Source organism: Seriola dumerili, unplaced genomic scaffold (assembly GCF_002260705.1).
Source record: "Seriola dumerili isolate Sdu_G_001 unplaced genomic scaffold, Sdu_1.0 BDQW01000138.1, whole genome shotgun sequence".
Taxonomy (NCBI): Eukaryota; Metazoa; Chordata; class Actinopteri; order Carangiformes; family Carangidae; genus Seriola; species Seriola dumerili.
Window position 1 is genome coordinate 5,046,253 of NW_019174393.1, and position 27,228 is coordinate 5,073,480.

Genomic DNA, 27,228 nt, shown 5'->3' on the forward strand with positions numbered 1-27,228 from the left:
GAGAGCACGTAGTTAGCACGAAGCTGTAGCCGCCTCCGACAGCAGGGCGGCGGACAGTGGGACAGTTCGAGCCGCAGTCAGCGTGGAGCAGCAGCTGCGGCTAGTTAGCACCCGTTAGCTGCTACAAAACAGGAAGTACTGACTGCGGCCTTCAAAAGAAAAGCATACACATATTAAATATAAAAATAAAATACTAAGTGTACAATTTAAACACCTAGTAGATTAGTTTAGCTGAACAGTTTTAAATGAGTAGAGTATTTAGTGGATTTTTTACACAAAATGTAACCTCATGTTAACTATCTTACATCTAAAAAGTAGTTAGGCCTACGTTTATTGACCCCACATGGGACTCTTAGTGCAGGCCTAACTATGAAGTTGCTTAAGAGTAGCAGCAATGTCATTACTTTTTGCCATAATTCATGGACACAAGACGTTTACAGCTCTCGGTTATAATCAGATATTAGTGTCACTCAAAAGAACCAGCTCCTTCAAATGCTCATACCAAAATACCAACTTTTTGCTGTGTTTATATTACTAGGTAATTCAAGAGACAGAAAATAAATCGCAATTTTGTTAGTTGATTAATTTCCAAGCGGAAATATTAGCCTTTGCTTCTTGCTCATCAGATGTGATGATTTGTTGCTGTAGTTGGGACCTTATTTATTTACTTTTTTATTATTATTTTTTTTACCCTTCCTTCACTTTTTGGTTTTATTATGAAAAGTTTTGCCGGAAGTAGCTCCCGGAACTTCTATCTTGACGCTATGAAACGGAAAACGTTTGCACGATTTTGTAAAAACGTAAATTTCGTTAAATTATTTTGTGACTGTCGCGGCGATAAATAACACGAGCACGAGAAGAAGCGGGAGCCATCGTTGTGACGCGGAGAGGCAGAAATGACCGCCCTGGCGTTTTTCCGTGTCTGTGTCGGGGGTTTGCCATGTGGAGGCGAGTCGTTTGAATCATCTCCCGGGTGGCATGGTGTTGATCAGTGATCTGACTGAGATGACAGAAAGCCCAGCTGACTGCTGATCATGAATGTTCAACTGGGCAGCAGCTTGTGTTCAGATCAGGCTCTAGCATGATTATTTAATTAATTCATTTGTTTTTTTTTTGTTTTTTTTTGGCCTCCCATATGGATGTACATCAGACATTTCCTAGCAGAAGTCAGATCTGACAAGATGTGTGGTGCTGCATGTGATTTTTACTTAATGTGTTGGATAAGATTTACTGCATTAAGAGCCCCGAGCAGACTCTACCACGGTTCTGTTCATATATCAACAATCAGGAAAGTTAAACTCCCATGATGGGCTTCATAAACCACAGGACTAACCTGCTCTACAGTCTATTCAGTACAAGCCTCCCATTCATTCTTTGTGCATTGTCATACACTGAATCCTTGTTGCCAAATTCTATACATTTTCCCCTTTTGTGTAAGGGCTTCATGTCCATTTAATCAGAGGTGGTAGCATGTGACACTTCAAACCTAATTTGATGGCCTATTTAATATTTCATTTACAGTGAATATAGTCACCATTTTTTGATAGGACTATTTATTTATTTACCAGGGTTAGGTCAAAGCAAATTTTAAGCCACAGAACAGCACTGAACAAAGTTGACAAGCAAGACAAGGCACATCAAACCAGGTTACACACTATAACATCTCTCTCTCTCTCACTCTCTCACTCACACACACACACACACACACACACACACACACACACACACACAGACACGGTATGTTAATACCAAATATATGTCAGACAGATTAAAAGCTAGGGACTCAATGTGAATCATTTTATTAGCTGCAGGAAAGATTGCAAACAAACAGTTGGACAGAAACCACAAAAAATGATGTTTTTCTTTTTCTTCAGTGTGTATTACCATTGAAACAACCACATCACAGCCCTTTACAAAATGTGTTTAAAATCTACCACTGCACACTGCTCCAGTTTATTGACACAAACTGCTTAATGCTTAAATCACACACACAATAAATCACTATACTGTAGCAAGGACTGCAATTTAGGATTATTTGTATTAGTGAAGAATCTTACAATTGTTTTCTTGTTTACTCCTTTGATCAGCATGAAACGCTACAGAAACACAAGTTGAAGGAAAGCAGATGGTCTTTGTAACTCAGGAGCCAGAACTAGAACATTTTTTGGAGAAGAAAAAAATATTATACACTGACTAATTGTTGCAGCTATATTATAAAGTGTGTATCTACATCAATCATTCATATCGTACATCTCTACAAAAGAGGTTAATGCCACTTTATATTTCAGTTTTATTGACACAAACATGCATAATTTACACAGTAAGGCAATATAACCCCTGCCCAGATCAATAGTAGATATTTTATCTTGTGTAATAAATTGACTGTCCTCATAATGTATTAAGACCAGTCATGCTGAGTCATGAAACTGTTTCCATTGAAGCAGTTGGATGCATGATGCTCCTGCCACGGTGTTATGTTAAATGAAAGAAGCGCTGCCATAGGATGTGTGACTGTAGCTCATGTTCTTTCTCTTTTATTTTGAAAAAAAAGCTTAACATAAAATATCAAGTCATCATATGGTGCAAAGTGTGAGCAGATTTTCTCCCTCCAGAAGGTGTTTTTGGTGTGTGATCGTAAACATTGCTCGTCACCATCACAGCTATAAGAGGCAAAATGAGAAAAGAGTCTTGAGCTGATTCTAAATCGGGATCACAAAAAGAGCTAATTATCGTCTCAGGATGACCTATATTTTTGTTCTCAGATAAGTGTTAGGTAAGCGTACACACATGCTCGTGGAAGTGTGCTCATTTTAAAGCTGCTTTAGGTGTGATCAGATGCTGCCAGAGAGCATTTTATTCCCTACCTGGTTTCTCTTCACTTCTCGCTCATGAAATCGCATGCATGGCTGCTGTCGGTAGTGGATTATGTATTTATTTTGTGTCACAAGTTTTGTCTTCTAAGATGTCAAAAGTGAGAGTGAAAGAGTTGGATTTTGTAACAAGGAACTGGACAAGGCAGATTTAGAAAGTCCCCTCGTCTGTCTTCCAGGGTCTATAACCTGTCTCGTTTACGTGTGCAGCCTCTCATCCTGTCTTCTCTTACCTCCCTTACTTTGTTCTTCAAGCCCCTCTGCTCTCTTTTCTCAACATCCTCTACAGCCATCCTTTTTTTTTTTTTTTTAACCTCTGCTTTACACGAGCACTTCCTTCTGCCTCCTGTTGCAGCTCTTCATAAATCTTTCAATGATAAGTAGATGTGTTTTTCAGTCTTCCTCCTCCATGGATTTCCATCCCACAGAGGGTGGTAGTAGTACAGTGCAGTAGGTGCAGAGGCATGATGGGAGTGCAGCGTGAGAGCTGTTCTTCCTCTGCATCTGTGTCCGCAGTTTGTGATGTAAAGACGTGGTCTGGGGTGAGGGGATTGCAGAGGAAGTAAATCTCTTTATATTGTTGGTGTTGTCAGTCAGTGCATGTGTTGGGGAGAGAGAGAGAGAGAGAGCCATATTGAGCACTGCTACCTACCACTGTATTTTTCTTTCTTTTTTTACAAACATTAGCTTTAGATTTTGTCAGTCAGTCTTGTTGACAGTGATGTAAATGCCATAGATCATACATACGTCTCTGCTTTGATGTTTTGTGTAAGTCCCTGGAATTGATTTGCCTCCTCGGGGGAATTCACTAGATGTACGACCATAAATCAACCAGGGAAACCTGTTGGTTTACTGTCCGCCTCAAAGGAAGGACGAGACGGGTAGGTCCCACTTCATATGATGGTGTCCTCCTCCCAAAGATCAAATCAGAGGAAGCATGATGGGGTTAGAAGTCTGTGACATTTTTGATCATGAATCAACATGTTTATAAAGAAGAGTATTGGGAATAGTGTGATCGGTGGCCTGAATCACCTGAGCTCTTAGAATTCATCCTGAGGGGGACATGAACTTAAATAGTAAGGCTGCGACTATCGATTATTTTTGGTATCGATTTTCTTTCACAATTTAGCAATTAATCATTTGTTCTATAAAATGTCAGAAATGAAAAATGATTGTCACAATTTCCAAAAGCCTCAGGTGACATCAGCAATTTTTAATATGATTTATTAATAAAAGAGATTCAGTTTGCAATAACATATAAAACACAACAACAACTGAGGAGCTGGAACAAAATAATATTCTGATATTTTGGTGAGAAAAACAATATGTCTGTCATTTATAAGTTTGAATGGTTGTTCACTCAGAACCATAAACGTCGACCTCATGGTAACCCTAGAAGAAAAGTCTCCAAATCAAGTCATTCATCGTCTGAGGAGTGCAACATTTTCTACAATCCATCCCTCAGGCGTTGTGATGTTCCGCCGGGTGAGTGAAGACCGTCACATGCCGGTGGCGTTAGATGAAAAGTCAGGGGATCACCAGGGTCATTAGGGTTCATCCTCTGGGAATAATGACTGTCTGCTTCTAAACCTTATGACATCTATTGGTTGTTGAGATGTTGCAGCCTGGAGTTTGTTCCAGTTGGCTGGATGACTGAACCTAAAAAAAGATAAGTTGCGTCACTTTACTTCCCGCTTCCTTTAGTGTAACAGTAAGAGAAGATCATGTCGCTGGTATGTGTTCTTGTTTATACTCAAGAAAGCTGTTTAACGTCATTACAACCACATGCTACCCGTCCAGCCTGACTTACTGATTACACAGTGCCAATAAATACACGGTGTGAAGCAACGTCATAAAGAATACAACTGTAGATGCTTCATCTTTGCTGTGGTTTGATTGTGTGGAAAGTAACAGGTTGCTCTTCTTTGGTTTTATGTTTACCTTGTAGTCATGCCAGTCTAACCAGTGTCGGAGCTCTTAAGCCTGAAATGATAAATGCTGCAATTTAAGAGCAAAACACCGAAGAGCTTAGTGAAATGAATAGTAAACAGAAAGTGCAGGTGATTTAATGTCAAAAAAGAAAACGAATGCAAAAGGAACATAAAGTAAATCAGGTAAAAGTAGCACACAGTGCAGCTGTCGGCTGTGCCATTTCTACAGGGCCGGGCCAGGCTTAATGAAGGAGCCGGGTCCCTGCACCTGTGGTTGGCTGTTTTCTCATGGGAGGACCCAGATATGTTTGAATCAGCACTCGGTGCAAAGGCGGTGGATGGTGAGGATAAATGAGCAGGAGAAAGGGACTGGGGCCGTGAGAGGGAGGGGGTGTGTAGATCCCACATTCACCTTGAAGATAGTCCTTTTAAGAAGGACATCCAGTTTTGATTTGGCTCTTTGACTACAAATCATTATATGAACTTGAGCTTTTTTTGCTGACCACTTTCAAATACAGGCTGTGCAGTATCAGATTTTCTTCCTATTGTCTCAATTCAGTGGATTGTTGTATGAAAATCCTTCAGCAGACTCTTAAAGGGTCTGAGAGGTCTGAATAGATAAGATGATTCAATAATTCTGCAGGAAAAGCAAAGATTAAAGTCTGAAAACAGTCTGTTTTTTTTCCCTCACTCTCTTATCCTGTTCATCATTTTGCGACTCCTTGTCGGGGTCCTGACCCCCAGGTTGGGAACCACCTGATTACACAACTAAGGCAAGTGTTAAGATAGGACTGGGTATTGAACAGCAAATCTTTGTACTGACTGAAATGTGCCTGTAGGACAAGTATCAAGCTCTCCAGTGCACAAGCAGGCTTTGCATGTCTGGGCAGATTTTGTTTACTTATTTTCTGGTACTTTTATATTGTGTAATCTTTAGGAAAAGTTCTTGTTTGGTTACCGTTCACTGAACATTTATGTGTTATGGCTTCTTTTACCAAATGGGAGAAAAACGACTTTGTTGAAGGCTCAAACAGATGTTGTAAACTGGCATCAGTCACCTTGCAGCGCCCTCTCCATCTGTGGTTCCTGTGGGCCTCCTGGCCTCTTAATAACCAGAGAGAAGGGATATTGCAATGGGTTGAATGACATTGAACCTCACATGAACATGGGTGCTCTGTTAACAGCATGTCACTACGGCGTAATGGAAAGGATTTAGAGGCAATTTCTGGCAGTGAGTCGCCCAGTGTTGATTAATGGAGGCAATGACCACCACATACAGCAGTCTCTCTGAACACCGGATGACTCTTGGATATCGCAAAGTAGACTGTAGGCGCACCTCCTCAGGGCGGACAGAAGAGCTGAAGACGATAAAGTTAATAAAATCAAAATTAAGTGCAGTAAAAGCAGAGATGCATTATGTAAAATGCAAGTATAAAATGTTTTTTTTTTTTTAAAGCAGTTGCACTTTAAGAGAATATTAAACACTTCTATTGACACTAGTATTGGTTTACCTATACTGATGCTCGATCAGACTACACTTCCCTACCATCACCTTATACATGCAGCCCGGTTGACCTCGTATACTGATCGGTTGGGTTAAGTAAGTGACTGTGTCGAGTGAACGTTTCAGACTGGCGTCCTAACAAGTCATATTGCTCACAAGTGAGTTTTGTGATGAGCAGGCGGTCGTTACGTTATATTGTGGGTTTCATTAATCTGCTGGGAAGGGCGTTGTTGCTTCTCCAGAAACATGATACTTGCTGGAGGGCGCAGGGTTTCCGCCATTACGCATGTCGCAAGAATTGATGCCACTTGGCGAGCAGGTAAATCCATACCGTGGCCTCAAGGGCTGTAATTTGTGTTCATGCATGTCCAAACAGACTTGAATACACAGTTGTGTTTGTAAATGACTCGCCTGTTGAGACCACCCCGGAGTGAGGAGCAGAGTCTTGTGTTGTCATTTGTTTATAAAAAAAATCATTTTAAATGATTTATTAATTTCTCAAAATATTTGCTAGAAATGCAGCTGTTCGTGTCCAGCAAAGATATTATTATAAATAAGTCACATGTTCGTTCACTTGATCACCATGTTTCTCAGTTCGAGCAGTATCAGAGTTGGACTTGCTCCAACTGTTTGTTTAAGCAGCCTGTCAAACAAGGCCGTCTTCTTCCAGCTCCCAAAGACGGTCTTGTTCGTCTCGGAGGTGACAGGCTGATGGACTGGACTGACAGGCCGCTCTCACCTCAGACTGTCGTGCTGTTAAGTTGCTGTAAGAGTGAAATGTTTCCTCTCCCAAAGTAACTCTTCACCTACATCTTCATATACGTCTGAAGTCTGTGTTTCTTTTTAAGGGAGCAACAAGCCTCTGGGGCTCATTTGGAGTGATATTTGTCTGGGTCCCCATTAGGGGCGTCTGTGGCAGGGTGGCCCAACCTGGCTGTCTGTGTCTGGGACTTATTTTGGATGAACGCCCAGCCTCCAATGCATGGACGGTGTGGCTGGCAGCCAAGACTATGCATAGCTTCCTCATATACGTCAGTCTTTTCTTTTTCCCTTTTAGACCTGAGCACAAATGTCTAACAGGGTGTTTCCTCTCTTCTTGCCCGCTGATTAGTCGCACAGAAATGAGAAAGCAGGGGCTTATTGTGATTGTATCCTCGTCACAATCGCCACAATGCTGCAGAGAACTGGCTGGGTGCAGAGGAGATAAAGGCAGCCCCTCCCATGGCAGCTGTGAAGTGAACCATGGAGCAGTTTATTAAAGTGAGAATGCAAACAGATCAAAGAGTGTAAGTAGCCCCATTTATCTGGTATTTAATAAAGACCTTTAGCAAGTTGTTTTTGACTGTTAGAGGCTGTTATTCTCCCCATGTCTTTACTCTGCAGCCAAACTGAAAGCCTTTACTTTTTGCTTTTAGTTTGATGTAGAGCTGGAAAAAAAGGAGGCAAAACAATGATGATTCTACTGACAAGGAAATGAATGGACAACAGTTTTGATCAATAATCAGTTAATTCCTCAAGTCAAATACTAAATGTTTGCTTCAGTATTGTTTGTACACTTGCTAAGCTTTTCACTTTCAGCTTGTCACGTGGCACAAAATACAGTTTTCAGTGGTAACTGCGGCAGGAAACGTGCACAGAATTAGGAAATGCCACACAGAGGATGTGCTAGTCATGAATGGACCATTTTCTTTTCATTTTTGTAGCCTAACTCATGACCCCACGCACTAATGTCATATGGTAAAGGTGTACTTCTTAGAACCTTAGAAGTACCACTTGGTTGCTTACTTACTTACTAGCTAATTCGCTAGTCGGGGTTTTGGACAGTTGGACAAAGTGTTACTACCATGGGCCCATTTCACTCATTACAGATTGGATTAAACAATTATTTTCAAATTTCAAACACTCAGAGACACTAAATCCTGCAAGGTTGGACAGTGGATCCAGATGGGTGGGGCTTGGGGCATAGCTGAGGGTGGTGACTACTTTGTTGTGACATCGCAAAGTGACAGAAGTCCTGACAGCTCGTTTTAAGGCTCAGTTTCTGAATACAGGCTGTGTGTATTTCTCTGTGGACTCAGTGCTCTGGTGCTTTAACAGTGTTAATATAGATCCTCGACCTGCTTTATAATCAAACTAGACATGGAGATCTCACTTGATACAATATGGGACCTTTAAAACATCTTGAGGAGATGCCAAATTTATCAAATGAAAATCTGAAGTGCAGCAAAGTTCCCATTTTGGACCACATCAATCACCATGGCATGAACGTCTGGCTCTAAGTGGCCCCTCCAAGACCACATCCTCCCTGCAGTCCCAGGAAGAGAGCAGCCTTTCTTTTAATCTCCCCTCATAGTCTTGTATCCAGCAGACGGCCAAAGCCGATTGCTTCCTCTTTTCCCTGAAACACACACAAACACACACTCCCGCATCAACAACAACTCTGCCCTTCTGGCTGCAGTATATTTGTCTTCCATTCACAGAAAAGAAATCGGTAACAACCGCTCATCTGTGTCTGCATGTTTTTGGATGCTCCTCATCTCGTCTGGAGAGAAGTTTGTTTGTCATATGCTTCAGATGATATCACAACTCAAGTGGAATGTTGTGTGTGTGTGTGTGTGTGTGTGTGTGTGTGTGTGTGTGTGTGTGTGTGTGTGTGTGTGTGTGTGTGTGTGTGACATTTCAGGAGGGTGTTCCCTTGTGTCACATTCACCAAAGATAAAAAGATTATGATGGTATAGTGTTAAATCCTGTTGCAGTACTGTATCCTAATCTGTCCACTAGCGGCATAAATCTGAAATAATCTGTGGATGTTCATGCCTCTTGTGTTCAAACCCATGAGTGGTGTTTTGGTGTTTTCTACTTCCACTCTAATCTGTATCACTGATAGATGGACGGACGGATGGAAAGGATAGTCGAACAGCTCTGTCATTAATTATAAACCTGGCTGGCAGGAACACAAGGAGAAGCTATTGAGTATGTGTGTAAAGTACTACATTACTCTTCATGTTGTGTGTTCATTGTAATCTATCTTTGCACCGGATACCTGATTATATCACTCGGTCACAGATATTGGTTTACATGGGAAGGCAAGCTGTGTGTTGTTGTTGTTGGAAAGCATGGATGAGTCATTAAGTATAACATGAGGTATAGATATATCATGCCAATTAAAACTTCAAGTAAATTTGTCACTTTTCTGCCACTTACACGAAATGTAATTATATAGAGATAAGAAGTACTGACAAATGTAATGTACAGTCAACGTCAATAAATTCATTTACATAAAAATTGCAGGGCTTATTTTCCCAACTATCCTATTCTTTTACTGGAGTATCTTAAATGTAATTTGGTGAACTCTGCAGAAAGCCTGCTCAAAGGGGCTATATCTAAGTTTTCTCTGCCGTCAAACATAGTTTCTTGTTGGTAGAGGGTGACTGTGACTTGCCAAGAGCTTCAGCCATTGTTGCTTTTACAATACAAGAGGTTGGACTTCACCCTCTGAGCAGCGCTACGTCTTCAGGGCAGACTGGACCCTTCAGTGCCTTGCTATCGTAAAGTGACGAGACGGGCTTGCTGAGCTGGGGCTACCTGGTTAGCATGCTAACTTAAGTAGTAGAAAAGAAGACATAGAAGTAGTTAACATGTTAGCAAGTTAACATTAGCGCTGATTTCCAGCTCTTTCTTTTTAAAGAAAGATTCCTTCATTTTCTGACTCAGAAGGTTAAAAAATGGGAAAATTAACCTGTTATTTTGTGCCTGGATTCATTAATTTGGTTGATTCCACCTTAAGTTGATAAACAGTGATACCCTCGGAGTGAATAACGAACATGTAAGTGAATGCGGCTTCAAGGAATCGCCCGCTGCACCTCGGTGAGATCCGGATCCATGCCTCTTTCCACATTAGGAAAATGAACCTGCAGGATAAGTGACAGGGCAGCTGTGGCCTGTGACGAGGGGTTGAAAGTGCCTCACCAATTAAGTCCCGCTCCCCATCATCACTGCATGTCTGCATATGTGAGGCTTGTCAGGCAGCTGAAAGTGAGGGCCTTTTGTCAGCCGCTGTGATAATGGCTGCCTCAGATGGATCGTAGAAGACCACCAGGCTCTCTCTGCAGCTGCACTTTGTGTGGGTATATTTTGTCCACTGAGACAAGTGTGTACCCGCAGCTCCCAAGTGCATGCGGAGAGAAAATCAAACAAATCCAAGGCTGTGTCCCGAAACACTCCCTCATTCACTTCTTACATAATACACATTCATATTTCACTCTATAGTTACTAATATATTGACAGTTTGGATTTCTCAGTCGTCCTTTTTGTGCAATGGTGTTGCATAATGATATTTTATATGTTGCAACAGGAAATGCATTGCATTGTGGGAAAAAATGTCCTGATATATCAGCTGATACTATTTCCATGTTAACATAATCAACATAAACATGTTAGCAAACAAAAAATGTACACACAAAGTAAGTAGTTGTGAACAATATAGTTTGTGCTGCATTTTTTTTTTTTTTAAATTCACATGCTTTGTTATATCTGCAGTAAGATCATATCTGCATATATTGGTCTAGCTTTGGTGCATGCTATGCCGAATTATAGGGGCATTATATAGCACATACATTTTTCTGACACTGACTCGCATTATAGAGTGGACTGTCGATAAATATCAGCCTGAGATGGACATTTATGCATCTCAAAGTGCAGCGTTGCATTGAAGTCCAGTCTGTTTATAAGAAACTCAGTCTTGACAGTGCAAATAAAGTTGTGGTCGTGATGCCCATGGTTTTCAGTTTGCCTTTCCAAACCCCCCACCCCACCCACCCCTCTCTACTAATGAGAATGGTCCTCATGTTACCACTTCTTCTGGTTTACCCAATCAAATGTTCATTCATGGAAGAATTGCAGAGTAATTGCAGCCAACATGGCTCTTTAGAGCTCTGTTGGTTTGTCCCTGTAGGCCGTCCCATAGAACCTTTAATTAAAAGATGCCATTTGTTGTTAAACAGGAAATGATAGCACCTTGTTTTTTTGTTTTGAAACTAGAATGGCTTTTCAAAGGGGATATTCAAATGATTTAGCATTTGTTAGTAAAATCGCACTGCACACAGCATCATAGCTACAGCATACATCTGCTTATAGCGCCAAAGGAAGCCATTTAGAAAGATGTGGACTTTCATATCTGGTGATGTAATGAAAACTACCAGTGGTTTTTGGAAGTGTTTAGAAAAGGTATTTAAGAATGGAAATCAAAGGTTGTTTCTGAAATAAACAAATAAAAACAATTTTCTCTGCGCCGCTTTTCTTTTTCTTTCTGCACAAGCGCAATGCATGATGGTATATATGCTTGGTTAGTGACCATCAGTTGTACACTTCTAAACTTTCATGATGCATTGTGGGATACAAAATGGCGAACTTGCTATGCAGTGAGTAGTGAGTGATTTTGGACACAGCCAAAGTGAATGTAGAAATAAGCTGAAGATCTCATGTTGTCTGCTGCAGCTAGTGATTCCTTTCATTGTTGTTTTAATCGTTTTGTTCAACAAAATGTTGAAAAATAGGGAAATATTCCCATCAGTGTCCTTAGATCCAAGGTGACCTCCAACCAACAGGCCTGAATTTACTATCATAGAGGGCTAAGAAAACCAGTAAATGTTTACATTTGAGAAGTCGGAACTGGTGAATATATGGCACTTAAATGACAGTCATCAAAATTGATTGAAATGATTCAGTTCCAGTTGACTGTTATTCATCTGTGAGTAAATGATCAATCAGGCTTGAGTGTTGAAGTAAGTGCTTTTGGTCAGAAATACTGCGAGTCTTGGGACTCGCAGTATTTCTGTAGGTAAAATCTGAAATCAACTGTGGGCTGCTACTTCATCCCTGATGACGGTGGACAGTGTGTTTGGTTTAGTTGCTGGAAAGAGGTGTGTGTGTGTGAGAGTGAGATTCATACCACAGTGACCACACGGTGCAGGTTCATGACCTCTCAGCCCTGGGGCAGCGCTCAGGAGCACAATAGCCCGTCTGGGTCTGAGCCAGGCGTAAACTGACACCGCAGCGCCGAGAGGCTACGTCACTCAGAGACGGCTGGTGTAATTACAGAATCCCTCTGCCTTCACACACAGTGTAGGCAATACTCTGATACATGTGTATGCAAATACACAGGAACATAAGCTACACACACACACACACACACACACACACATCTGATAGTTAGCAATGACCTTCATGTGTAGACTTGAAACTGGCTCTTGTTTTTTCTTATTTCATTTTTTTAGATTAAATCAAAGAGACGCTGTTTAAATCCTTGAAGCCCATGGCCAACATTATTAATTCTAATTAGATTAGCCTTTCGCTTCCTCAAAAAAAAGAGATGGAACAGAAGACTTGCTTGTTTTTAGTGTGGTAATGCAGTCTTGGATAAGGGCTTTTTTTTTTTTTTTGTGCTGTGTAATTACGTGGGTTTGTGTAAGGGGCAGTGCCACCACCTCAAGTACTGTAGCGGGGGAGTGGAGCTGGAGGATGATGGAAAAGATGTTTAACTGGTTCGTCATCATGGAAAGAGTCTGTGACTAGTCTCTAGTCAAGGGAAAGAATTCAGGTTTTAACAAAACTTTTTTTTTTTTTTTTTTGCTTTCTTTTTAGGGAGTGCTCAGTTGACTGTTCATTAAACCTTTCAGAGCAGATTAGCAAATACAGCGAACTGTACATTTCTCCGCATGTTAACACTGTGTGTGGGGCTGTAGTGAGAGAGAGAGTGAGAGAGAGAGTGGAGTCTCTGTTTTGCTTTTCAACAACCAAAAACTCAAAAAGTGTCAGGAATGGATTTAAACGGTGTTTTATCTGCTCCAACATGAGCTGCAACTGTTAGCATTTCAAGCTAACTAGCTTTCTGTCTATGCTACTGACTGGGGCTCAACAATTAATAGAAACATTATCCAAATCGCAGCAGCTGCAATCTTTTTTTTATTTTTATTTTTTTTTTTTTAATGAAGGTCAAATGTGTCACAACATACCATAAATGCAGCATGTGGTGTTACAGATCATATTGTCCAGATGTAAGGGAACATGTGCGATTGGTACAAGACCCAACAAAAATAACATCATCATTTTAACATCAAAAACGACCACTACAACTGAACTCGTGGCACATATCGCAACCACAGTTTGGTTTGTGTTTTTGTTGTTGTTTTTTGTGTGCACATTGTTCAGCCCTACTACTAACTGCACGTTAATCTCACTGTCTCCAGTTCTTATAAGACTCACTTTATTTTCCCCCCAGGAGCTGATAGATTTTAATAATCTAATCTTTATCATCGGGTCGTTACCCTGCCCTCCCCGACTCCCTGTGGGTAAAGAGAAACACAGACTCGCTCATTTCCTCTCTACTTGAGATTGTCAGGGACAAGAACCAGAAACTGCCTTAAACAGCAAGCAGACCATGACGTAGACAAAACTAGACACATTATCATCTATGTAAGGAGCGATATAAATGTCATGGCGACTTGGCAGACGATACTGTGGGCGGGTCATGTCTGTACCTGGTAGCTGTACGACGTGTTGGCTCCTGGGTTAGATGTGGTTTACTTTGAGTCTTGGATCCTGGATGATGGCCCTGAAACCCTTGTGTCTCCTGGCTCTAGTTCACCAGTTGGACGTCGTCTCTTCAGTCTCCATGTTGGCACGGGGATGTAAAGACGACTGCCCGCAGTGGTAGCACACTTAACTCAGCTTTTCAGGGTTTTTATTTACACTGTTGGCACTGTGCTTTTCAGTGAAAGGGACTGACTTTTCCATTGTGTTGCTTGGCTCTGGCTTGCAAGTTGACTAATGCTGCCTTAATTGTTGGCTGCATTTTGCAGCATTTTTACTCTTTCTATTTTTCCCACAGTGACCCCCCTCCCCGCCTCTGTCAGCTTTTGTCCATTTCTAATGGCTTTAGCCAGCGTGCAGCTGTAGAGCTCTTTTTTTTTTTTTTTTTTTTTTTGCCTGTGTCTCCAGCAGCACTCAGCTGACCCACTAATGGAGGGGTTGTGTGAGGAAAGGCCGCAGGCAGCAGAAGGACTGCAGAGCTGCGGCTTAAAACGACCCGCCTCCGACAAACAGCGTGGACCTCCTGTGGAGAAGAGAGACTTTGAGGAAAAACACAGAGAAACCTTGAGTCAGTGAAGAAAAGGAAACATTAGCTGCAGACAACAGTGATTCTTACGCCTCGAGCATCTCCCTGCTTTATTTTTGAAATGACCCAGAGTGACTTTGGACGTGACGCGGTTCTTCGTCAAGATGGCATAATCTGAGAAGCTGGTCCCTTAAGGTTTTAGTGTTTGTCCTTGCTGCCCTCTTCTTTGACTTTTCCTCTCATGTCTTACTACAGACTCCTAAAAAGGATGCTGCCTTATTCATCAGGGAGAAGACAACAAGGTTAATGCTGACAGAATTCATCTCAGCTTTATTCTGCTCGTCCTTGAGGATCTGTGTGATTGACGAGTGCAAATTGAGAGATTTTTTATTTTTTTTTAATTTCAAGTTTTTTATTCGAAAAAGAAAATAGTGTTGAAAGTTGAAACTTTGTAGCTGAAGTCATTTATAACATGAAGAGAATAAAACACACAGGCAGCCTCAGGAAGCAGAACTGTAAAGAGTGCGTTCATGCATGTCAAGACCCTGTGCTGTGTGTCTGCTGTTGGCCTGAATGGTGTTTACTCTCAACCCAAGGCCATGCAATGCCTCTTCCTGATGTCTGAAATGTTTTGGCCACGGTCTCACTCTGCGGTTACCAGCCCTTTTTTCGCTTGTGACCCTCACGTAGGAAATCACGCCTTGTCACGGGACGTGTATGTCGACAAGTTTCCTTATCGGAATGTAAGAGAGGTCTGAAAAATCTCCGTATTTACACATTTCAAAACTCCTTGTGGCGTCCCAAGGCCAAGGTGCTCTAACTGATGTGTAAAATGTCAATGAATAATATAATAAATATAAAACCTAATCCTTGGCCTGTAATGACTGTGACTGGTTCTGTGGAGATTTTGCAGCTGCTTGCATTAAGATGTGAGACACTGCTGTGTTTGAGAAGTCTGGCAGGTTGAGTTAAATAAACAAAACAAAAAAAAAAAAGGAAATCAAATTTCACTCAAAAGTTAATCTGCAGCAATTTTTAAATTCAGTTCATTGTTTAAGTCGTTTATTTAAAGGAAAATACCAACAAAAAAAAATCAATGATTCTAACCTAGTCTTTTTTGTAGACACTGGACTGGACACTCTGACTTTCTATAGATCTAATAATAAATTGCAAAAATAACCAACAGTGACATGAGTCAGTTGCAGCCCTAATTCTTTATATAGTTTGGTATCTGTACCAAAATTCAGGGATCATCAGGCAGCAGTATCAACAGTTCCCAGCCCCAATAATCGTGGTATTATCACAGTGTAGCTCCTGTTTACATGTTGGCCTGTAGGAGACGGAGGCTGGACACCACCGGCCTCAGTGACAGCCACAGGGAGAGGCGAGAGGTGGAGTTATCTAACCTTAGAAGAATGCAGTTGTGTGTGTGTGTGTGTGTGTGTGTGTGTGTGTGTGTGTGTTTGAGTGTGGTGAATCTGGGATGTGTGCGCCCGCTCCAACACTTTTCCAGCTGCAGGAACATTTCTATTGTCAGGCGTTAATCCGTAGTGACTCTCAGCCCCTCTGCCCTCGTCCTCGTGTCCACAGGGAATCTCTGTGAAGCACGGAGCTGGAATGTCAGGGGCCTCAGCAGACGACCTTGACTTTGACCTTCTTTTTTCTTTTTCTTTTTTCTTTTTTTTGTGTCTGTGCACACAGAGAAGTACATCTGCAGATTATTACCTTGTCTGTAAATGATAGGTCCAGGGGAAAAAAGGATTAAAATAATCTGTCAGAACTGGTGTAAATGTAAAGCTCAGGGGGCTTTGCTTTCAATGCCTCGGAAGAATAAATCAAACGTACACACCCTTCTGTCTCGTGTGTGTCAAGGGAACATAATTCAATATTGCATGCACGGACGGCAGAATGGAAAGAAAGCTAGTAAATACAAGGTTGTTTGTTATCTGGGCCACGTTTGGTTCAGGAGGATTTGGTTTCTGTCTTGTGTCTTTGGGCAGACATGCTGGGAATCAGCGGCCCAGGAGAGAGGATGAAAGAAACACGGGGAAAAGAAAAATCTTGTGTACAAATCACAGCTCCACTAAAAAAGTGCTGATCAAGCGTCAGCCCTGGCTAAATGCTGTGCTATTGTTGCCAAGTGCACAGTTTTTACAAGTAGGCGTCCCATTAGTCCTACTTTTTTTTTTTTCACAGGCTGGTTGGCAAATGTTAGACGGGACTAGACATGCCCCGACCGCTCTCCCTGCTCCTGTGATTGGTTAGGAGAAGAGGATGACGCCACGATGAGACATGAAGCCGTCATCCATCATTTGTGTGCGTTGTTGGGAGAGTGGTTGTGAGCTTTTAGCCCACATGGCCAACACTATGCTTTGAGCAGAAACGCATAGCTGCAGCCAGTCTCGCTGAGTCACAGAGAAACCACAGCTGAAGTCACACGGCGGCTTAGATTACTGTCGGTTATAGTCTGAAGAGAATAAGGACGAGGTCTTAAATAGTCAATGTTTGACAGTCATAAAACTCAAGTCTGCAATAAAAACCCACAATTTTATTGAATGTCTAAAGCCAAAAGGTAAAAGATAAGACGTGTTGCTGGTGTAAAAAATGCCAACATTGCTCTTAAAAAACCTCTCACAAGTTTGCTCTTTGTCATCATCCCAAATGTACAAAACATGGTTCTGTCGCACAGAAGCTTGTAGAAGCACAAATGTTAAAAAAGTGAAGTGTAATGTCATTAGCTAGTGCTGCGCGTTCACCTGCAACTTTTTTTATTCTTTCTTTTTTAAGATTTTTCGGTCCTTTTATTTAAATACCATACATTTACATGAGGTTGTTCTGCCTCCAAAAGTCCAGCCTTTGATAAACATCCCATGCACCCGCTCATTTCATCAAGTGCTCAGAAAAGCCTGCTGTAGTATTGTTGTCTCCGTGGGATTTGACAGGCCCCTCCTCATCCAACCTACCCTGCTGCACAGTAAACACTGAGACTGAAGTGGTCTTAAACAAATCTCACAAACACAATAGAAACATTGACGAAACCAGTGATCGTACATTTCTGAATTAACCAGACTTGTGAGTCTAGATGACGCTGAGTTTATTCCATCAAGTTTTGATTGTGTTGAGATATGCCACCACAGAACAGCACAATGGAGGTGAACACATTTCAATCGACAGTGTTGGTTTTAAAAGAATGGAAAATCAACATCCGTGTCATTTCATAAATGCTGTTCCCATGACGCTGGATGAGCCACACAACACACACTCGCACGGTTGTCATCAGAGCTGCAACTTTTTACAGCTGTTTTCATGATCAGTTTGATCTACGAGTCGTGTGTCAATCAAAAATATCAAACCTTTTGATAGATTGAGTCTCTCAGATCTGAAGTATATGAATATCTTTGGGTTTTAAACTGTTGGTCAGATAAAACGAGGCATTTAAAGACATCACATTGGATTCTAGGAAACTGGGATGTTTATTTTTACCATTTTCTGATGTTTTACAGACCAAATACAATTCAATACCATAAATCAGATTAATCAATAATTAAAGAAATCGTTAGCTGCAGCCTTAGTTGTCAGGAGGCATATTTAATCTGAAGAAAGTCGTGAGGTCTGTGAGCGAGAGAGATATTAAAAGAAAATGTCCTCACCATCGCAGATCTCTCACAGCTATCTGCATGGCCAGGTACCACAAGGCGTAAGTGGAGACCACGTGTTGTGTAATTGAGATGACTGACCACAGATGCCCCAAATTTAGACCTGTCAAGCTGTGCAGTCTCCGTCAGTGGACAGGAAAATTAAATACGCCCGTCGAAGAGCCAACTGCTGCTTCCGCTGTTGCCGCCCGACAGTCGGTGAACAGTTCATGAACGCTGGCGTCGGGATCGGTACCTCAGCTAATAAACCAGTGGCCGAGCCCTCTGACGGTCAGTGGCCACATCAGCCTCTATCCGGTGTCTCTGCTGTAATCAGGACCATGTAGGACCTGGCCGCCTGCCACCGCTAGAGCAGCAGACACAGCTCCTGATTTATCGTATCGGCTTGGCCCAAACAAGCAGACACAGTCCATTACACCGCTGCCATTAGAGCAGCAATTGATCCAATTAAGTCGCAATAGAACGAGGGCGGCTGGACATCCAGAAACACGTCAAAATTCATTGAAGGAATGACATGAAGGGCAAGTCTGGGTCACCTTATCTCGGGTGGATGTGTGTCCTTGCAGGGTAAAGGCAGGTGTTGTTGAGCCATTCCTCATCTCGCCTTGCATTTCAATGGGTAGAGATTGTTGTGCAAATGTTGTGGCTCCCAGCTAATGTTGGTTTAGTTCTGTCGCCGCGTAAATCTCACCGTGCAAGGATAACCCTGAGTCAACACGACAGGCCTCGCTCTGAGAGAGAGAGAGACCCCCCCCCTGCTCCCCGCCCCTCTCGACGCCAACACACCACACACACACACACACACACACACACACACACACACACACAGACTGAAGCATAGGCTGCTGATGTCATGCAACGTCTCCACAACAAGGTTAAAGTGTTTTCGGTGTAACTTTGGGAGCAGATAGAAGATGGAGTGTTGTCATGGTGATTTTTTTTTTTTCTTTCTTTCTTTCTTTCTTTTTTTGGTTGTACATCCTGTGCTACTGTGGTTTGAGTTGTCTGATTGAGGAAGGCGGAGATAGTTGAGGCATGAGGTCACGGTGTCCCAAAGGGGTTTGTGTGTGTGTGTGTGCGTGTGTGTGCGTGTGTGCGTACATGTAGTGTTTCCTCTAGGATGTGAAGGTGTTTTTTTCCTCAAAGGGATATGAGGAGACTTTAACAAGCAAAATTATTCCATTCATTTGAATACAGAAAGCACACAAGGTTTTTAATTATTTCCGTCTGTATTTATTTAATGATTATGTAATTATGACATGGATGTCTTCACGATGTTGATACTGAACAAATACTGAAGGTCATGGTTCGAAAATATCGTCTATGAGCTTAAATTACTGATATGATATGAAAGAAAGGTCAGTTGGATGAATGCCCCCCCCCCCGCTCCCCCACCCCCTCCTGACAGTGATATAATGGGAAAGAAAACGTCTCTCTCTGTTTGTACAAACTAAAGAAACACTCGGTTCATTTGTTGGTCGCACAGTGGTGTTACAGAGTGGAGCTTCTTCCCTCACAAACCATCTGTGACAAGTGCAAAGAGCACACTGACGAACAACGGCCAAGTTTAACTCAGGCCTGACATCAAGTTACTGACACTATTAACATTAATTAGTGGCAGTTGTCATGACGAACTCTGTTCGTTTAAATGGCTTTTATTGTGCTGAGATTATCGGAGGGAAGAAAAGTCAAACAAGCAAAACTGTTTCTACTCTTTCAGATATGAGGATGTTTTTCTCTGTTTCTATATTATTATGAATGATAATGAAATTTAAAATGTTACCTTGGGCTTTCAGAAACGGCCTTTTGTATTTCTCACTATTTTCAGTGTTAGAATTAGAAGTAATTAAGGCTCATTGATAACGAAAATAACCAGTAGTTACTGCCTTAGGTGTGTGCGGTGTTAAATGTCCTTTGCAGTGCAGCTATCGCTTGTGTGCTCATCCACACACACACACACACACACACACACACACACACACACACACACACACACACACACACACACACACACACAGGGTGATGTCAGACTGCCCCTGAACATTGCCCTCTCTATATCTCTGTATGAATATTCATATCATTTGCATACTAGTTGCATGTTTTGTCTGGCACAGTGAAGGTCAGAACAGTGAGATAACACAGCTGATCCACATTTTAAATGACTTGCTGTGTGTGTGTGTGTGTGTGTGTGTGTGTGTGTGTGTGTGTGTGTGTGTTTAGTAATTAAAGGCTGTACATTCATTTAAAACATTTCTCTTCTTCCTGTAACCCATTTGGCTTCCCCCTGCACCACTGTGTTACTTAAGCTCACCATGTAAACACACCAGAGCTTCAGGCTCTTCCTGATACAGTATTTAAAGTTTGTGGCTGCCAGTCCTCATGTTCACGTCCTCCCCCCTCCCTCTGCAGGAGCTGTCTGAAGGCCAGGACCTCGACGGCTTGAGAGAGCACGCAACAGACGGAACGACCAGACCGTCAGACATCTGCAGTGGCACAGCGGGCAGCAGCATGGCGTCCATAGCCGAGTACTATGCTGGCAAGAGCGTCCTGATCACGGGAGCCACCGGCTTCATGGGGAAAGTGCTGGTGGAGAAGCTGCTGAGGTCATGCCCCGAGGTTAAAGCCCTGTACATCCTGGTCAGACCCAAAGCCGGGCAGTCCATGCAGCAGAGGGTCAGCGACATGATGAAGTGCAAGGTAAGAGCTAAACGTGTCCTTGTGCATAATGTTTGACTTTCTGTGTGCCAACCCCTGGTGACCAGGACTGTGTATAAGTTTCACAGAAAACTTGTAATAATGTATGAAGAGGAATTTTAAGATGCAGTTGTATTATTTGTGTTTTTTCAAAAGGCATGCCCTGTTGTAAAAATAATCCTAAGCTACAGTTTGCTGTAATAAACAGCTGAAACAACAGTTGATCCACTAATCCGCAATAAATTTGGTCACTGATTAACGGTGTTAAATCACTTTTCAAGCAAAAACAACAGATCGATCATTTATCCCCTAGGGGAAGTTTATGTGTTCAGTAGCTCATTAGTTACAATAATAATTCAATCAGTTATTACTCATATTAGTTGAAATTAATTTATGGTATTATAAACTGAATGTGTTTTGTAATTTGACTGGTCAGACTAAGCAGTTTGAAGATGTCAGTACGGGCTCGATGAAACTTTGAAGGGGATGTTAAATAATCGAACCCAGAAATGAATCAGTCATAAAAAATAAATGTTAGCTACAGCTCTATATATAATTTTTACCCTCATCAATATGACTCCAGGGAGTGGGTGTTAAAAGTGTTGAACTTTTTCCCAAATCCCAATAGTTGAACTGAGTGAATCTGCCGATACTGATTTATAGATCTAATACCTGTGCTCTCATGCCTCTCCATGTGGAACTCTCTGGGATCATTTCAAATCAAGTAACATGAAGCCAGGGATTGCTGTGGTGCTAATGAACATCATGAATGTAAAGTGGAAATATTAATTGATAGAATTTTATAATCTGTACAGAAGAAACTGTATTTAATATGAGTCAGTCTCACCTGGCCAATACCCGATCCTCTAGAAGAAGTCAGAATCAGAACCGATCCTGATCCGCAGAGCATCCCTGATACACACTGGTTGATTTGAGAGTATTTTTCCCAGTTTATACCAACAACATGAAGGTTAAACAAGTCCACAAATTGGACACGGAGGGCGTCCCATCAGTTGAAGAAACTCAGAATTGAATTTCATATTGTCAAAGCATCTGACTGTTTTTTTTGTGTCACAGAATAACAGTGTGGAAAGGAACAAAGTTTTATCAACCTCGTCTTGTCTCAAAACACTATAAATGGGAAGCCGGGTGACCGAATGTGGAGGAGAGGTGAGAATGAGATGTGACTGAGCCCGGCTGATACTGGGCTCTGTCATCAGTCTCGCTGTTCGAATGTGTCAGAAGTTACAGATTGTTTTAGCTGAAACTATCTTGTCCTCAACAAACTGGGCTTTGACGGTGGATTTGTAATAATGTGAAACGCGGCATTGAGAGTCATTTGTTGAGAAAGCGATTACAGCAGCGCGTCGCACCCGGTGACACTCAGTATATTTGGATGTTGTGACTAATGGGCTGTTGAGTCAAATCACCTTTTTAAAACCAGGGATTGTTCAGAAGGCACTGCGGTTGTAAGTGTGTTTACAGAGCGATAGAAATTTGCTTGCGAATTACAGCAGCAGCTGCTGTTGCCATGGTGACCCGAACTTAATGACCCCAGAGGAGTCCAATAGTTCATCTTTGAACTTCATAACAGAGACATGGAGTCAGAAAGAAATGGAGAATAGTAAAAGGTTAACTGAGCCAGGAGGAGGAGGTGAGGAGGAGGAGGAGGACGGATAATGAAGATGGGAAGGTTCTGGGACACAGGAGGTGAGGAGAGGACAGGGATCAAAGAAAGGTAGAGAGGGAAGGGGGTGGAGGAGACAGAAGCAGAGGGAGGAAGAGGAGAGAGAGGTAAAGGGTGGGTGGGATGGAGGATGAGCTCCAAATATGTGGTGTCAGCGGTATCGGGCCGAGCAGCAAAGCATGACTCGACAAAAAACCTCCAAACTGTGCTGGACTGAATGAGGACCGGAGGATTGACACAGGGTGTGTATTGATGTGCTCAGAAACAGCTGCTGCGTGCTCGTGCTGCTGCTCTGTTTGGGTGTTGTTGGCCTCAAACTGTCAGTGCACCTAAGAAAATCACACTTTCTCTGTATTCCCCTCTCAATTTTTTTTTTCCGTCTCCCTCTTTATAGCATCTATTTTTACTGCTCTCATTGAACTTGCTGAATTCATTATTCTGCTCACTGCTGTGATCGCAGTGCAGCAGCAGTTTGAGAATTTGCCCCTTCATTTTTTATTTATTTATTTTATTTTTGCCTTTTCCTTTATTTCCCCCTCCATCTGGCTGAATGCTAAATGCCTCGATCATCCAGAATTCACAGAAAACCTCTCTCGCCATGTAATTAATTCACTCTGACAAACAGCACAAGTGTAGAAGTGTCAGTTAACAACACCCAGTAATTGCTGCACTGCAGAAATGGGGTGAGTGGGCGACAGAGAGAGGAACTGATTAATTTATTTATATATATATATATATTTCGTCTTTGCCTGTGTCTGTATTTGCCAACATGTCAGCAACAGACCCATGTTATTTATTTGGACATGTAAAGGTGAGTTTTGCTTAATGTAATGCCACAAATCTGTAAACCCAAACCAAAAGTACAGGCTTTTTCACAGTTAGCTGGATCAAATGAGATAAAGAAAAGCAGCAAATCCTCACGAATGAGCAGCTGAAACTGGGGAAAGTTTGAAATGTATTTATTTACGACTAATCTATTTAATTGGCTAATCATTGCAGCTCTAAACGGGATAATTTTAGCCCAATAACAACATGTTGATGAGGATTAGCTGAGCCTTGTTTGAAGAACAGCCGTTATTGGAAATCCTCACAAAGATAAAACGGGATAAGAGGTTATCTCAGCTGCTCTGTGTCGCACCACAGTGTCATGTAGATAAAACAATATCACTCAACCTGAAGATTTCAGACCTTGTGTTACACATCAGTAAAGTATTTAACTTCATATTCACTGATATCGACGTGTAATTTATCTTCTGCTAGTGTTTGCAGTGTTTCCCTCCCTTCAACAATTTTCCATTGGATTTGGCATCACTCTAATAGTGTTCGCTATCAGGACACTGCTTGATGCTCTGCCAAGTACAGACTCACTCATGCACGGTCCCCATTCAGAAGTGATGTCATTAAATTTCCACGACCACGGCCTCAAGAACCAATTGGTATTCATGCGAGTCCTCGGGTCAGTATTATTCTATTCAGAATCGGGATAATTCATGAAGGAGAACAGTGGTTTTGTCTCTCGAGTAGCCTCTCGTCTCATCCTTCAAGCCAGGCCAGTATCTTTCTTACCACCTGTTGCTAGGTAACAACCAGGAGATGTATCCCATGGTGTTTTTTTTTTTTTTTTTTTTTTTCCAAAGGATGCAATCAGGGCAGCTGCCCCGAGCAGGAAAAGGACAAGCCGATAGGAATCTCATTGTCTGTGTGCATCTCCACTGCACTGACTTTGACATTCAAGCAATGTGGGTCTGTCTGTGCCGAGACAGACAGACGGACAGTGGAAATGTTTAGACGCCTGCAGCTCTGGCTGTGGTGCCAGGAACTGAATGGCATGTCAGGCACTTGATGCAAGTAGGACTCTGGGTACACAGGGCTCCTCTCCTGCTCTGTGGCATGCTTTTCTCGCCCACTAGTGGGCCGCTGATATCCCTGTAACAGTCTTATGTTTCATCTCTCGGGCTGTGCAGCACCTTCGTACTGGAGGACCAGCTCTGCAGCTGCAAGGGCTGGGTTCAGATGTCGGCTGGAGAGAGGTGGGAGGTGGAATCCTTTGGGTAGGAGGCGGGAATTTTACCTCCGAAGCAGAATCCTGGATTGGAGGTTTACTCTGTATTACCGTGGACCACTGCTTTAGAGGGTGTGCAAAATACATTTTATAGGCTAAACAATGGATTCATAGTGAAACATTATTGATACCTGGGTACTTAAGCTCAGATTTCACCACTTCAAACCAAAAAGTCCTTTGAGTCTGAATCAAAAACTCTCAGCAAATACTTTCCACAGAGCGTCGTCTCCTCACGACATTCCCTGATTAAACAAAGTCTGCCTGTTTTACTTTACTAACATCCTGTCACTGGTTGCCAGTCGGTGAATTTGGCCAAGTGTTTGCTCACCATATTTGTTCAAACATGTCGTCTAATGGGCTGAAGTGGAGCAGAGCAGGCGAGATGCTGAACGAGTCGTTTATTGAGCAGATGTTGTGCTGTTGATTTGGCAAATAAGAGTCGGCTCCGCTTTTCAATTCGATCCTCTGCATCCCCGTGGTTTCATTAATCCTCATTTTGAAAGAGTGCAGTCTTCAGTTTGTGTATGCATTCTGAAGGGTCAAGAAAATGTTAATGTTAATGTGATGATAAGCATCTGAGATAATAAATCAAACTTATGATTCTGAAGACAATTTCTACCCCTTTGGTTCTCAGTAACTTCATTTCCAAACCGGAGTTGCAGTTTTTGTAAACTAGGTTGGCTAGTTTGTGATGTTCTTCTTTCCCCTTAGATTTCCTGATGTTGGCATGATGTCAACATGCCTGCAGCTGACTCTAGAACAGAGAGATGGCTGGTGATTACTTCTTTAAACATCAGACTGACCTACGTCATTGAGATCATTGAGATTGTAAAGAGCTTCATGCCTTGAATACCAGAACTGAGCTGAAGCAATGTCACAGTTGCGTCACCGCTGATGTTAAAGAAATAAGCCACACTTGTATCTTCTATGTTCATGGAGTTAAAAACTTGTGTTTTGTGAATGTGTTCATAAAGATGATCCAAAACATGTGAGCTTCATTAGGCAGATGTTAGTGACATGTACCAGTATAACTACACTAAAGTTAAAGTATCACTCGTATAGAAACAAATGGCGTTTGTATCTTGATGGAAATGTTGAGCAATGTTTTCCTTCTCACTGCGAGAGATTGTGTGTTTCTAGGAAGCTAATGTGACTGCTGAATTATTGATGGTCGTTCATTTTAGAGACACATGGATGCAAAGTAACATACGGGACAAGGAAGTTTCTGCATGTACAAGCACAGTTGCACTCACTCACCTTCTAATTGACTCTCTCCGAGTCTTTCTGCTGCTGACGGTAGCTAAACAAGCAATCTCAGGGCTATGTTATAGACCATATAGATTTTTGGGTTCACAGAGGATTTTTGTTTTGTTCCACATTGTGATGTGTGCTCTGTGTTGAGGTGCAGCCCTCTGCTCTGTGGTTTTCAGCCCTTTGCCCATTATCACACTCTGATCCAACATAACCATCGTTGTATTGATTTCCTCTTGTTTGCATCCAGAGCCAGGTGATCTCTCAAGATTTATCGATTCCTGCTTGCTCTAACAGGCAGCTCTTTGTTTCCACTTGTGGAGTTGGTGAAATTGCTGCCTGCATTGTTAATGCCATCCGTCAGCGCAGATGCATCTGAAGCATCTACCTCTCAATCCTGAAGCAAGTACAGACTGTTCTTAACCTGCTTCCCTGCCATCCCGTGGCGCATCCCTGATTTAAGTCTAAATCCTGGTTAATGTGTGGCATTGTGCACGGCAGCGTGTCTAAGGCGCGTCAAGCTCTGTTAAAACTGCAACTTTTAGGGATGAGAGTGAGCAGGGTGACTTGGCATTTGCTGCATTGAGTACTGCTCTGAGACAGCAACTCAAAAGGGGGAAGAGGTTGTGGCTGCCAGCCTGGCACACTGCGAATCATTTGCTGCTCATTTGTGGTTGGTTGTCATGCGATACAGCAGGCAAGCAGACTGGGAGGCAACCACTAGCCCTAGAACTCCTCCCCAGAGAGCCCCAGAGAGAGGGAACCAATGCTTTTGCGTATAATTAGGCTGCAAATTGACTCCAGTTTATGAAACAAATTAGCACATTAAAACGTCACTGGTGAAGTCATTAAGGCAGTGCAGACAGGCGCTGTGAGTTCTTGGGACTGTTTTGGCCCGTCCAGTGCCTCTGCCAGGTGTCTCTCTCTCCCTCTCTCTGTATTTCCACAGCTATCGATGACAGATGGCCCCGAGATGTGATATAATGGTTTTTACCACATTACTGTGGCCACAGTGACCTGACCCTATAGAATGATATTAAATTCCTTCCGTCATGGTGAGGACACGTGTTTATCTATACAACTTCTGCTAATAGTGTTCACACATTGCTGTGAATGTTCATATTACCCTGAATGTGCCTTAAATATGCCCCACTTCATTATATGTTGAGCTAGTTTTTATAGGAGGGGAACACCACTGGGCCCGTGACGGAGCCCTGGGGAACACCAAATGGAAATGTCAAAGAAAGACCAAACTTAAAGGCCAGGGCAACTTTTTTTTTTTTTTTTTTTTTTTAAGCATTTTGGTATTGATTATCCTCAAAAGATGGTCAATACTGTATAAATGGCCAGAGAAATGCAAAGAAACTCAACAAATGGATCTTAATCATGCTAGGACAAGAAAATCTAGAACCACATTTCGCCTTTAGTTGATAGTGTTTGTGGGTGTTATTGGTCGG

At 42.2% G+C, this 27,228-nt stretch overlaps 1 protein-coding gene across 2 annotated transcripts in view; it reads left to right on the forward strand.

Moving 5' to 3' along the window:
• The window catches only part of LOC111224703 (fatty acyl-CoA reductase 1-like), a 52,289-nt gene that overhangs the window by 454 nt on the left and 24,607 nt on the right, over positions 1–27,228 (forward strand). For both annotated transcript variants that reach the window (XM_022749300.1, XM_022749302.1), the window contains exon 2: positions 20,487–20,774. In XM_022749300.1, coding sequence (XP_022605021.1) covers positions 20,487–20,774 — 288 coding nt within the window. The remainder of the gene's footprint in view (positions 1–20,486; positions 20,775–27,228) is intronic.